We start from the raw sequence: 13,480 nt of genomic DNA on the forward strand, positions 1-13,480 counted from the left end.
GAATCAACATCTCGATCCACACATTTCACATGACAAAAGAAAGACAGAGAAGTGTCCACATATTATCACTTGTGCACAGGTATCGTACCAGAACAAGTCCCATCAACTTCGACATGAACAGCAAATCGACAGAGGCATGGAGTTTAGCGCTCGGCTGCGTCCAGTTGGGGATCGTCCGCGTGGCTGCCGTGCGATTGAGCACTGTCTGATTGTGTTTCCTCCGACTGGATGGCATTCGATTCGGTGTCGGATTCGTCCGTGTTCTTTTGCCTCTTTCTGTCTTCGGACGACGCGAGTTCCAACCATTTGTCGAGTTTGTCTCGGCCCAACCCGTACAATCTCAGACGATCCCTATTCAGATATTGGATCAGCTGTCATTCCCCCTCACTGTACATTGACCACCCAGATGAGATCTCTCTTCGACTCGTGAAGGACCGCCGGATGTCACATAGGTCATCAACTTACTCTTCGAGTGTATCTAACAACTCGAGTCCAAGGGCATCCCAAGCATTGCCCACACGTTCGTTCTCACCTCTCATGAACTTGGCCATTTTCCCCCTCGAGGAAGATGGGAGGGAGAGCCAGATCGCCAATCGCTGTTCTTCATATCGATCGTGAAGACGGAAGATGTACTGAAGCGGAATCCATCTAGGTTCGGGACCGTTGAGGGTCTTGTAGCCGTATTCCGAAACGCTAGTGTCGTCACTTTCGAAATCGGATTCGGAACTCGAGTCGTCAAAGTCGTGAACGCGTTCCACCCTCTCGCGCTGCGAGTCGTCGTCATTGAGAGGCTCTATTTCCACCAACAAGGACGAACTCGAGTCATCATGTACATCAACTTGAGGTTTCTTCGCAATGCCATGTTTGCCGACCCAATGGAGTGCCTCCACATCTTCTTCAAGAATCGGTCGCTGTTCTGTTGTGACAATCGATGTGAAGGTCTCAAGACATTGTACAAAAATGTCTTCCAATGTATCCTCCCACTTGACACCCTTCGGCGGATCAACCTCATCCCCTGCAGAATCGTGCTGTCTTGAGGGGCCTCGAAGACTCTCCCCGTTGCATCCTTTTTTGGAGGTTGACTCGTTCTCGTCTAACCGGTCTTCGGATTTCACTTCGACCTCTTCGTCATTTAGTCCTCTCAGATTCTCCTCTTCCACGTCCGAAACGTCCCCCTCACCGTCAGATTCTGCTTCACCCACCTCGCCTCCGAATTTCATCAGAGCTCTAGCCTTGACTTGACCCATGTTCTGAGTGGTCATGGAAAGAGCGAGATCGCATAAAAGAAGGCGCACCTCGATACCCAATCTCAGCGGGCGTCCAGTGGCATCACACCATTTGAGTTCCATTGGGTCGCCCTCATACCATGGATGTCTGTATTCACCTTCCTCCTTGGATTCTGACTTGTTCAGCATATTCAGAGTCTTCAATCCGTCCAGATAGGTATTGAGCACGTCGAAGATCCAAGACAATCCCGCATCGCTGACTGTCTCGTGAGCAGGTGATGTCTCGGCAGAGAGAGGAGATGAGGTATGTGGAAGCGAAGCCATTGGTCGGCTTGGATGAGTTCGCAGGACTTTGAGTGCGTGTCGAGGATATACGAATAGGCATGCGAGATAAGGGTAGATGGTCTCATCCGGTCTGAAGATCGATCCCAAGATATGTTGATCGCATTCTTCCACCTTCGCGGGCATGATCGGAAACTCTGGCTTGGGTTTCGCTTGGGAGGTCGGGTGATGGTCGTCAAGTATGGAGCGAGTTTCGAAAAATCCTTTGATACACCTTAGCAATCCCGTTCTGAGGTCTTGTATCTCGGTAACTTCCAAATCATCTCGCTTGGATCCTTGATCACGAGCCGTCACGGTCCATGAGGTCGTCGCTATGAGGTACGTTGCTTTCAGGAACCCTTCCATGAGCCCTTGAACCTTCTCCTCCACCTTGTGGTCTTTCAGGTCTAGGGTCTTGTCGGTGACGAGACTCTCGCGCAGTCCTCTATCATATCTCTGAAGACCAACTAGGGCTTTAAAGAGCGATTCTTTCGCCACCGACACCTCGAGAGTTGGCGACGAAGAAGGCTGTGTCTCGGTTGAAACAGTGAGGATTCGAAGAGGATCGAGCAGTGATCCATCAGGGAGGGAAGAAGGAGAGCGGAATGGAGAGAAGTTGAAGAGTGGGAACTGAAGTAATGAAAAGCTGCCTGTGCGAGAATGAAGAATAGAAGGGTTGAGGATGTCAGCTTTCGGCTCCACCTATCGGGATCTGAGACAAGGTAGAAGGGCAGAAGACAAAGGCACTCACGGTATCTTGCGAACAAACCTTCCAGAGTCGGTACCTTGTCGAAAGATTGAGCGAGACTTGGCATGACTTGCTTCCAAGTATTGATCAGGTGTGTCAGTCAGATGGGTCGGTCGGCACGAACGAACGCGAAGAGAGTGTGAGGCTCTTGAGAGAGAAGGAAGAAAGAGAGAAGAAGAGAGAAATGCAGAACCTTGACTGGTGAGTGAAGTGAGTGAGTTGTCAACAACCTGTGAGGGTGATCAGTGCGTCTACATGAAACTCGAGGGCAAGAGAGGACCGTGCGCGGTCAAGATACGTCTCGACCCGAGGCCTGGCATTCCGGAAGTCTCTCATTCGAGTGATCAGAGCGACCTCTCCATCGATACTTCAAATCGACCTTGACTTTAGACTGACCATCGGACAGTGGTCCTGTTCATGTCCCATGACACCAACGCATAAGTTACAGAAATCGCTCATCATGACAATAAATAAGACCTGTTGCGAAGGAGGGGATAGCGCGGGTACTCCACCCCGATCAATGACACGGAGTTGACACGCCATCTCCGCTCTAACCGCTGAGATCTCGGTCACAGATCCCCGAAACCGAGTGTATGCTTGGTTTGGACCGTAGGCTATCGTCATTGCCTCGGCTTACCAACAAGGACCTATGAATTCGCTCGGACACGTCCATCCTTGCCCGTATGTCCACTACCTCGGCATGTCTGTGTACTTCGTACTGGGCGCACTAACGTGCAGTGGTCTGAGATGTATAAAGCATGGCCTGAAGACCAGATGGGAAGTGGTTTGTCACTTTCAAACTGGGACCATAATATCTTCCATCATTCAACGCAGCACACAGCTTTACTACAGAAGACCTTTACCACACAGCGACACTTCCTCACTACAACCTATTGACTTGATACTCGAGCTCTTACCTACGCAGTTGTGCATGATGTGCTGCAGTAAAGCCAAACGACAAATCCGCAACCAAGAACGTCAATTGTTACTCGGCACTCGTACATCCACATCCACGCCCTCGCGAATTGGCTCACCGCCACCTTACAGTCAAGTGGACAAGCAGCATACTCCTTTCGATCTGGTCACCTACAATTCTGGACGTGAGTAAGCCGGACGATATGACAAATTGCACAATTCAGATGTAAATCGGGACTACAGCTGACACTTCCGCCCCTCATACAGGAGAAAAGACGAGTCCGACCCATAGCCGACAGGGTTCTCTCGCTCCTCTCTCACCCGCTTTCCAAGGTAAGTCACAATTCTCTCGCATTCTAAGTCACATCTATGATACGCACCACCGCTGACGGCTCGTTCTTCGTCACAGCTGAGCTGTGCCCGCCTCAGATCTTCGGAACGGACGAATGTCTCGCTCGAGGCCACGAGCCCAAGAGAAAGTATGGGGCAGTTGGCATCATTGCAGGTATCGCGTTCTTCCCATGGGGTCTCTTCTGGTAAGCCATATCCTAACCTCGGAATTATACAAATCATGTTCCCCCATGTGATCTCTCACTCTCATATATGGAGTCTCACTGACTCGATTATTGCACCCTTATAGGACTCGATGTGATTCGTCAGTAGTCTGTAAGCGCTGTAAGAAGACTTTGGAGCCCAAAGGTCATCGGAAACATAAGGGAGACAAATTCGCCTTGGACGGTTAGATGAGCCAGATGTAGACCAGCATTGAGAGATGTGAGAGGAGAGGCGAACGCCTCGATGTGTCAGAACGTCAGGAATGACCTGTGTTGTATCTAGTTGTGGTGTAGAACCCATTTCCGATAGGGCGGGCAGTTGTCTATAATTTAGTAGAAAGGAGAATGGCATGTAGCCGTACTGCAATTGTACATATGTATGGGTAAAGTACGTCGGGCCACAGTCCAGCCTGTATTCGTGTTTGCCACAACGTCGGCCGCCATTCAGCTATTTGTGGTATGATGACGTGTGCTGCCCAATTGTGGTTTCCACGGATCTTGCTGGCCTGAGTCGCGAGCAGTCTTCAAACCATCGAACGACCGAAAGTGACTGACTCTACGGAGGAGCATCCACCTGAAATTACCTGCTCGCTATGCTTTTCTTTCTACGGTCCGTGTGCGTCGATATCGGAACGCGTGGCTACCAATACATTCGACATGCGGTGATAGTGATGGACTCGGACGAGAGGGACATTTCATGAAGCGTGCGAAAACTTCGTTTACTGGGTTTACCCTGAAGATGGGGAAAGGTTCGATGCCCCGCTCAGTCCGTTTTTGACCATCATCCCTTGATCATCCTCCGACACATTACTATATTCTAGTATATTCAGGGAGCAGATCCTACGCGTTGATCCCACGGAAGAGCTCGGGTACACTATTTTGACGGTCCAAGCCCCCAAAAGCGAGACATGACAGAGCGACAGAGACATTACAGGGTACACAACATGACACCGTTCAATTGTGATCCGTATATGGAGCACAGCGCCGGGAAGAAATATATGTTGGTGATTATCAAGATCCGTGATGCAGCAAGCTTCTTCGGACATGTAGCCCTACCTCGTATTGCAAGTCAAACCCATATAGGCATCCATTCACATGTCTTCTTTTCATCTTTTTTTCTTCTTCAGAACCAAACCGTAACGAATCCCCTCCTTCCCCAATCACATTCTTGGTTTTGTACGCAAGTTCCCTGGGGGGCTCAACGATCCTATCAATCGGGGAACCCGTGGAGGCACTCTGAGGAGGAACCTTCACTATCGTCATCATCATCCTCAGCTCCTGAATCGAGTTTACGTGATTCTGTGCCGACCTTACATAAAGTTGACTTGTACTCGTGTTGTTCTCCTCTCCTACCGCCGTTGCCATCCCTCCTTGTCTCCTTTTTTTTCCATGGTTGTAGATGCTTACCATTGCGATTCCTTTTGCCATTTGATCTGTTTACTACTAGCCTCGCCGCGTTGTCTATAGCAACTGGTGAGTTTTGCGATCTTTTCAATTTTCTCTTTTTAATCTTCTCTGCCTCGTTGTAGCAACTCGTCCCTCTGTTTGATCGGTCTGTTTGGTCTCACAAAGGGACAGCAAACGTCACGAGATCGTCTCTCCTCATCGCCCCCACCAAGCCCCGGTCGAGGTCCCCCCAATTGGCATTACGTCGGCGGCTTTACCATTCATCAGTTGGTTCCTACGATCCATCCGACGGACGTTCCACCCGTAACGTTTTTTTCGCAGATCACCATTCAATTGTCACGTCTCTCCCCGCAACCTAGTCCAGCCGAATTTTCTTGTCTTACGTCGACTGAAAGATAAAACGATCTTGCACGCGTACTCGCGTTCTTTCCTCGCTCTTTCTGAGCCATCTCCTTCCTATCTTACCCGACGGTATTTTCAAGTGGTGAGTAAAATTCTCAACAGTCGTCCCATCTCGTGTTTGTGGGTATTTTTCTATGCTCCTTCCTGTTCAAGTTGGTCTGCTGGTTGATGTCTGAAACAACACGATCACCTGCTGTCTCCTCTCTTTGAGCTATGGCGACGAGCCCCCTTGCTTTCAGCATGCCTCTTTGATCACTCCTTTTCATTGGTTTCGGGACCCCATTCGGCCCCATGAATCCCCCAAAGAAACAGTCAGCAATATATAATCTCGATTTAAAACATCGTCGACCTGTACAATCCGGCACTCTGTTACATCTTGGTCACCCCAGATCATCTTCACTCCATACCCCTTCCCTTTCCACGAAGCGATCTTCTTCTACGTCATCACAATTTCTTTTTGGCCTGGACGTGGAAGCCTTTCCCTCGCGGCTCTGTCTGTCGTCGGTTCGATTCCCTTCACTCACACATGACCTTCATCACAGCCAAACATCCCGTCTCGGGGTCTTCCCAACCAAAAAGCGGTACTATCCCCTCATCGACATCGTTTGACCAATTCTATCCCACCCCACCTCCTTCGCCGATCCTGGTCGATACCGCATCGCTGCCAAACGTAGTTCCGCTGCCAAACGTAGTTGAATCCGAACCAGGAATCGAATCGAACACAAAAACTGATCCTTCAAGCTCATTGAAGATTACTCAGTACGCAGTACCCATCCCGCTACTTCTCGATACCGCCCACCAACTGCCTCACGCCGCCGGCTTTCGCTTGACCGAACCCTCGTCTCTTCTAGCGACCCTCGGTGGTAATAGGGTACTCGCTTTCGACGCATTTGCCTCGGTCTGGGATAGGATGCCTATCTCTGCTTCCACACCTACCGTGGCCACTCCGAATGCCGTAGAGGAGGATCATGTCGAGTCGTTGGTCGGAGGACAGAAACCTCAACCCAATATGCATGGTCTGCATTGGGCCATGAGGAGACAAAAGTAAGTCAAACGAGCTCAAATTTACCCTTTCATCTTTCCGTTGCTGACCAAGGTTGATCTAGATCGGCGGATCACATCAGTTCCATATTTGTTCACCCTCCGACTCCCGAGCGGGACCTCTCGCCTACAGACGGTCGACAATCGCCTCAACCCACATTTACGTTTGATAAGCAGTTTCACGATGCAGCCACAACTTCCTACTCGGTCCCGCACAGAATATCGCCAGTGGCCAGTCCCCTGGTACCAGCTACCACTCTTCCCGCACAAGTGGCTGGTGGCATTCCAATACCAGTTCAAGTCTTACCCGAAGTGAGATCACCGCCTCGACGGTCCCTCGCCATGACTGCGGATTCGTTACAGGTGGCAGCTAAGCGAGGTCGACGCCCAAAGTTGTTCGGCTTTACCGAACTTCCCGACAGTGTGTCATCTTCGGCAGCCAGTTCAGCAGCTAGCTCTCCCGATCGCACCCCAATAACATCTCCTAGACATCTGCCCGAGTCGTCATCCTCTTCTGTATCATCCAGCAGCACTTTCGTTCCCTCCACCTCCTCATCACCGACGACATTCATCCCCCGTCGGCATCCTGTCCGTGCCAAATCCGAAGCGGCACTCACCACCGCGGCTCTGCACACTTTACATATCCCACCACGCCGACGCGAGAATGGTCTGAAGCTGAATTTCGATGGGATTGTCCCTGTTACACATACTATCGAGGATGACGATGCTGTCATTCACTCGCCATATAGTGCGACTCTCATTCGGAAAAAATCTGGCGAGATCCTCAAACCGGCTCTCAAATACATCGGACCCTTACGAGCGAATGGTACCCCGATTGCTGCGAGCCTTCCCTCTTCACCTCGGTTCGAGACGCGCTCTTGTCCTTCAACACCGGGTTGCCCAAAGTATGTCCATTTTGACGCGAAACTGGAACGCGTAAAACTCTTCCTACATGATCAGAAGCCGCAAGTTGTCAGTCGAGATGGTTCACCTACGGCCGATACGACTTCCGAAGGTGATGAGTTCCCCTTTCCTTCCACCGATGAGGAGCGAAACGATAAGAAAGTTCTGCAAGTCAGCCTACCGAACTTCCCTACCTCACATTCCCCTGATGCCGACCTTTTCCTCGAATCGCTCTTCCTTGATGACGATCGAAAGTCACTCAAAGGTGTCGTCACATGTAAGAACATTGCTTTCCAGAAATGGGTTGCTGTTCGGTTCACTTTCGATTGGTGGCAGACAACGTCTGAGGTGACCGCATCTTACAAGGAGTCGATCAAGGGTGGAAAATACGATCGCTTTTCCTTTTCTATCAAACTCAACGACCTTTTGACGAAGATTGAAGAAAAGACGTTGTTCATGGCCATTCGATACAACGCAGAAGGGACGGAGATGTGGGATTCAAATGGAGGACAGAATTATCAGGTTCTTTTCCAGAAGGTCTCGCCGGTCCAACCGAAGCTCGTCAAGGCGCGAAACAGCATTTCGATGCAGCCCGGTATGGGTAAAGCGGTTGGTGGTAGGACATCACAGTGGAGTGTGACGGACGGAACCGGCGACGATCGACTGGCGGACTTACGTGCAAAACTGGATCGTTTGAAGGCGGACGACGAAGATCGGCCACCAGTGTCACCGAACAGCTCGCGATATTTCTCCTTCACTGCTGGTCGTCGAGGTTCCGACGTGTCACCTGTGGGCTCCCCCGTCCGGGGTGTGCTCGACAGGAAGTCCTCGGACCTCCCAGCAGCAGGACCTGCCCTAGCAGCGCGATATGACTTTGGTACAGCACTCAAGACGATCAAGAGAAACTCAAACTCTCCTATGGGTAGAACGGCTGAGTTGCCAGACGTGAAGACTGGTCTCTTGAATTTCAATGCCAATCAAAAGGTCAACAACGGTCACGCAGCAACTGAGTTCTACTCTCCTCGTTTCACCTCGAAGCAAGCGTCAGCTGGGGATTACTTCTTCTCGCCACAAAACAGTAACACTGTTGCTCTCCCTGTTCCTGATTTGAAAGTACAGGGACCGTCACCGCCAGCAACCGAAGAGGACCGAACTCCGACTGGACAAATACCTCCTTCGATTCCTGCTCCGCAACCCGTCTCGACAGCACGAAGGCCCACTGCCACCTTCACGCGTGCTCATACATCGCCTCCCAGGTTCATGATTGGTGGGAGCGATATCGAAGAATTCAGTCCTGAGGTGTCACCGCCACAATTGGATTCGAGCAACTCGATCTCAGCTACCCCTTCAGAATCGCCTCGTTCTCCGCCCGACATGTCTTTAGCCAAGTGGAGTCCCATTTCCAAGTCGGATCTATCGAGCGATGAAGCAAGTCTAGCCAGCTACAGCAGTCTCATTGAACAGTGAGTGTCCGATTTATATGAACCTATATAGTCTTTCAACTGACAAAATCTCTCTCAGGTTCTGTTGGGCTGGGGATTCGACTGTCGATGAACCTCGACGAAGCCACTCCACCTCATCACTCGATAATTACTTTGCGACAGAGACTTCTGGCCTCACCACTCCTCGAGCGGTAGCTGCAGCAGGTGTCACCACACCCTCATCCACTTCGAGTTATTTCACCTCGTTTTCCGGCACACCGACGACGAGAGACGATATCGACGAGGTGGAGACCTCGTTGGCCGATACTCCTGGTGGACTTGGTGCAGGACGTATTCGACATTCGATGGTCTGTTAATCGTGCTCTGATCCCTCACGGCCCCATTTACCCACGACTCAGATCTACCCGTTTGGCTTGCCATTTGTAGCAGTACTTCCATTCTAGTCTCGAGATGGCGGAGAGAGACCTGTACCATACTTTCATCTTTAATTTGTCTGTCACTCGCTTATTCTCATTCATTCATTCATTGCGTACGTCGGATACGATACGGTAGTTTTTGGGGAGGATCTATAGGATAATGGATAGGTATATACCATCATTGCATGCCATATCATCGCATCTTGCTTCAAGGTTAGCGCCGAGCCGGCTCCTCCTCCACAAGGATATTTTCGATAGTTCAGATACGGCGTCCCCAAATATAGAAAAGCCCATCTATCCCAATCTTGATCCTTTGTTTCTTTCTCACAGATCTGTATATTGATTCTCAACGATCAACATAGCATCATTGTTACATCGCTCCAGGCCAAAGCAACTCGTTCTGTCACTGTCTATGTGCAAATCTTCATTGCTGATCACTCCATAGACATACTCTACTTCTTCACTAGCCAGATCCTTCCTATTTACGTTCCCAATCATCAAAAGTTGACAGGCAATACTGACTATCTCTTGTCCCTTGGTAGTCGGCATCTAAACCATCACTTTCCGTCAAGCATAACAAGACAACGGCAAAGGTGGGAAACTTTTGTTACAGGTCATATCCTCAGAGGGGCAGAAGGTCTTGATTCAGGATCAGGACTCTGCCAAAGTTTGAAAGTTGCAGTACCGCTTGGTGGTCCCTGTTGCCCTGTGACTAGCTCTTCCCGAGTTGCTAAAGTCGAAGATGAGCTTTGAGCGTTTATGAACATCCTGACCTCGCCGTGCCAATCCTCTCTGGACTCTGATTTGTATGCTGTGCTATTATCACCATGATCAGCCATCTCATGTAATGATCGAGGAATGAATGAGCGGATCGGGTGTTGGAAAGAGGGATTTGATAGAAAGGTCTCCTGTCCCTCAAGTGTGAACTTGTCCAATCTTCTTTTCATGTGTTCTGACATTGGAAGGTGAGGGTCAGAGGCTCTGCTTGGGATGAAGAACCCCAGCGTGACAAATGTTCCTTCCAAGTGCACATTGTCTGTGTTCCACACAATCCCAGAGATCCTGTGGGCACCTTCTCTGATATGAGGCAGGTGGGTGTTGTACATTTGAGTGGAGGTGTTAATCTCTGCATTCAGGATAGCCCTTCCTTCCTTGAGCAGACTTTGAATGGAGGGTTGAACAGAACTGTCCATACTGGTGGCATCAGAAGATGTTGAGAGGACTATAGGGGGAGAGCTCATTGTTTGCCCATCTACATCAACTGATCTGCAGTCCACACTGGTGTGAACGGAAGAGATACTTTCAGTGTCATTGATTGAAGGCACAAGGTGAGGTGAATGGTCATCTGAGAACATGGAGGCACAGCTGTCAAGGGTAAGGTGCAAAAAGTGTAGTGAAGTGAAAGAGAAGAGAATGTGAAAACTATAAGTCCAAGGCAACAAGCTGATTGTTAAAAGCAGAGATATTTTATATGCATGCTGGGGGAGAAAAAAAGATGAGTGAAGATTGGAGGACCTTTCATACTCACTTGGAGGGCAACAAAGGTGGCATCTTCTATGCGAGACAAACAAATGCATGGCTGGCACAGATGTTGACATCATTGTCTGCAAAATTACATGTGCAATGAACTTGAAATTTAGGGCTGAAATGTAGTATTGGACTTGAGGCTGGGAATGTGGCTTGAAATGTCAGCATTAAAAATGAGACTGATGATCTGAACCCAAATATGGAAAAGGTAAGAGGATGTGAAACAAACCAAACTGAATCGTTCTAATCTACTAATATTGTCCTGTGTAAGGTGGTAACATGAGCAGTTGACATTCACACTTCCCAATATCTATGCTGTGCTCATATTTTCATTGAATACCTACTCAATGAAGATGGATGAGACCTGCTCTACAATCCTTGAAGGATAGGCTGTCACAGGAAACCTTGAGCTGTCTGTCTCATAAATAGAGTAATTTGGGTTCCTGAATGACTCAGCAAGTGTCAAGTCAAGATCATGCTGCTCAACCTTGTCACGGAAAACTCCCTCCTTGAACTGTTTCCCGTTATAATTCTCCAATCTACATTTCAACTCATGTCCTTTGGCTTGAAAGTACTGGTCTTGTGATTGGTCGCTTGACTTGACATACACATGGCTATTCACCAGGTTCTGACCAAGATAGGGGTATCTCCTCTTGGTTTCTGCTACAACAACCCCTTCCACACTAACATAATCATCAATCTCCTTCACAACTTGGACCGCATCAGCATCAACAGGATGAACCTGAACACCTGGATGCTTTCCAAGAAAAGTATCAATCAGTCCATCAACTTCTTCCCTCATTGCACTCTGTTGGATACTCCTCTCAAGATGTTCCGCTTCACTCTGCAGGTTGGTATCTGTTAGGATCACCTTTGCTGAGAATTTGTGCTTCCTCCATGGTTTGGTCCTTGAATAGAACAGATGACCCTTAGTCTGGTGATCTGATTTGGATGGTGAGATTGTTGACATTGACAACAAGCTGTCTCCATGTTCCACTGTGGGAGAAGCTACTGTCTCACTGTTGATCCGTCTGTTGTGAGTCAAGGTGGGTTCTGCCAATAAGGAGGGGACAAAACAGCCATTTGAGAGTGTGTCGTTTGAATCACTGGTGCTGGTTATAGCATGCGGGTGGCTTGGGACCAATGACGACTGGGGGTGGTAAGACCCAGCTGATGGAGCATAAGGTGGGGCAGGGTGGTGTACAGATGACAGGGGAACAACATGGCCCATGTTGGATAATAGAGAGTGCTCATATGGTGGAGGGACATCATAATGAGATGTTGGGTTGTTTGATGGCAATCCAAAAGATGTGGTGGTGTGATGGTAGCTCATGATGTTAAGGGAAGTTCCACACAAGTTTTGAAGGCTGGTCAGAATCTTGGGAACGGTGGGGTTTGGAAACTTTTCATTTGGGGATTCACAACAGGTTGTATTTGGTAAGATCTGTGGAGTTTTGACAGCACCAACTAGCTGTTGCAAGTTGCAAGTCCAACTTGGTATACTGTTTGGTCTCAGTCTTCTGAAAGGGTATCCTGCCCCTTTCTGGAAAAAGGAATATGCAGGCTATAAGACCTGTTAACCATTCCACCATTCAAGTCAGATCTAGGAGTGAAAAGAGATGAGAAATGCAAAACACAAGGAACTGATCTGTAACAAAACACGAGAGTTTTGCCGTTCTAAGCGGAGTATGCACAAATCAGCAAAACATTCATCCTTGCCGACATATATGGAGAAACTTCGCCAAACTTTGACGAACTCACCGGCACTCATTGCATTTTTTGTCATCGTCCACCACCTGATACTTGCTTGGATCATCACCATACGCAGCCTGAAGGTACCCCAAGTTGGTCAGACTTCACCAACGTTACCACACCATAGACAAACTTACCCTCAGCTCTGCTTCTCCTCGGAGAACTTTCCTTTGCCTCTTCGGATTGAGGGGAACCTCGCCTTTGGGTGGAGCACCGTGGCCTGACCTTTGCGGTGGAGGAGAAGGAGTGGGAGGATTGGTTGAAAGTGAGGAGGAAGAAGGATTGGGCGGTGGGGTTTCGGATCGATTTTCTTCAGCAATCTGCTGATCGATTACCTTCTTTTGAGCCGACGAGATACGTTGCCCATTGTGGACCCAGTATTTCCCACGGGTATCGTAGACTATGGTATCATCAGCCAAATTGACCAAACAACGCGAAACCTGGACAACAAACCTGGAGGTTCAGTCATGATGAATAAGTCGATGTATAAAGGCAAACCAACAATTCGGGGGAGAAAAGAGTTACGGTTAGAGGTATATATACCTGAGCGACACAAACCGAACCGAGCAGAACCGTGGGGATTGAAGCATGCACCATGGGGATCCGTGCACGCCTTGTGACCACATAAGATGGATGATGTCATGTAGACACACAACTACGGTTGTAAAGCACATTTGGATCACATCAGCCCAACTTTAGACAACAAAGAGTGCAATCACATCAGCCCAACTTAGAGCCAAACAATGTCACGTGACACGATTGCTCGCAAGGACGCTTCGCTAAAGGGGGGGGCGACTGTCACGATCACATACCAGTAATGCCAACT

The 13,480-nt window shown here is 49.2% G+C and overlaps 3 protein-coding genes across 3 annotated transcripts; 2 read left to right on the forward strand and 1 right to left on the reverse strand.

The window, feature by feature from the left end:
- Window positions 1-143: 143 nt before the first annotated feature.
- Window positions 144-2,362, reverse strand: IAR55_002563 (uncharacterized protein; the record flags this gene model as incomplete). Its single annotated transcript, XM_066945676.1, has 3 exons — window positions 144-351; window positions 466-2,197; window positions 2,299-2,362. 3 exons carry the CDS (start codon window positions 2,360-2,362, stop codon window positions 144-146), a joined length of 2,004 nt encoding a protein of 667 aa, XP_066804365.1.
- Window positions 2,363-3,226: 864 nt separating this feature from the next.
- IAR55_002564 (uncharacterized protein) lies at window positions 3,227-3,750 on the forward strand (the record flags this gene model as incomplete). Its single annotated transcript, XM_066945677.1, has 3 exons — window positions 3,227-3,395; window positions 3,478-3,543; window positions 3,620-3,750. The coding sequence occupies 3 exons, from the start codon at window positions 3,227-3,229 to the stop codon at window positions 3,748-3,750; spliced, it is 366 nt and encodes a 121-aa protein (XP_066804366.1).
- A 2,349-nt stretch (window positions 3,751-6,099) lies between these two features.
- Window positions 6,100-9,315, forward strand: IAR55_002565 (uncharacterized protein; the record flags this gene model as incomplete). Its single annotated transcript, XM_066945678.1, has 3 exons — window positions 6,100-6,617; window positions 6,680-8,980; window positions 9,039-9,315. 3 exons carry the CDS (start codon window positions 6,100-6,102, stop codon window positions 9,313-9,315), a joined length of 3,096 nt encoding a protein of 1,031 aa, XP_066804367.1.
- Between the last annotated feature and the right edge of the window lie 4,165 nt (window positions 9,316-13,480).

The sequence above is a fragment of the Kwoniella newhampshirensis genome, chromosome 4 (assembly GCF_039105145.1).
Source record: "Kwoniella newhampshirensis strain CBS 13917 chromosome 4, whole genome shotgun sequence".
Lineage (NCBI taxonomy): Eukaryota > Fungi > Basidiomycota > Tremellomycetes > Tremellales > Cryptococcaceae > Kwoniella > Kwoniella newhampshirensis.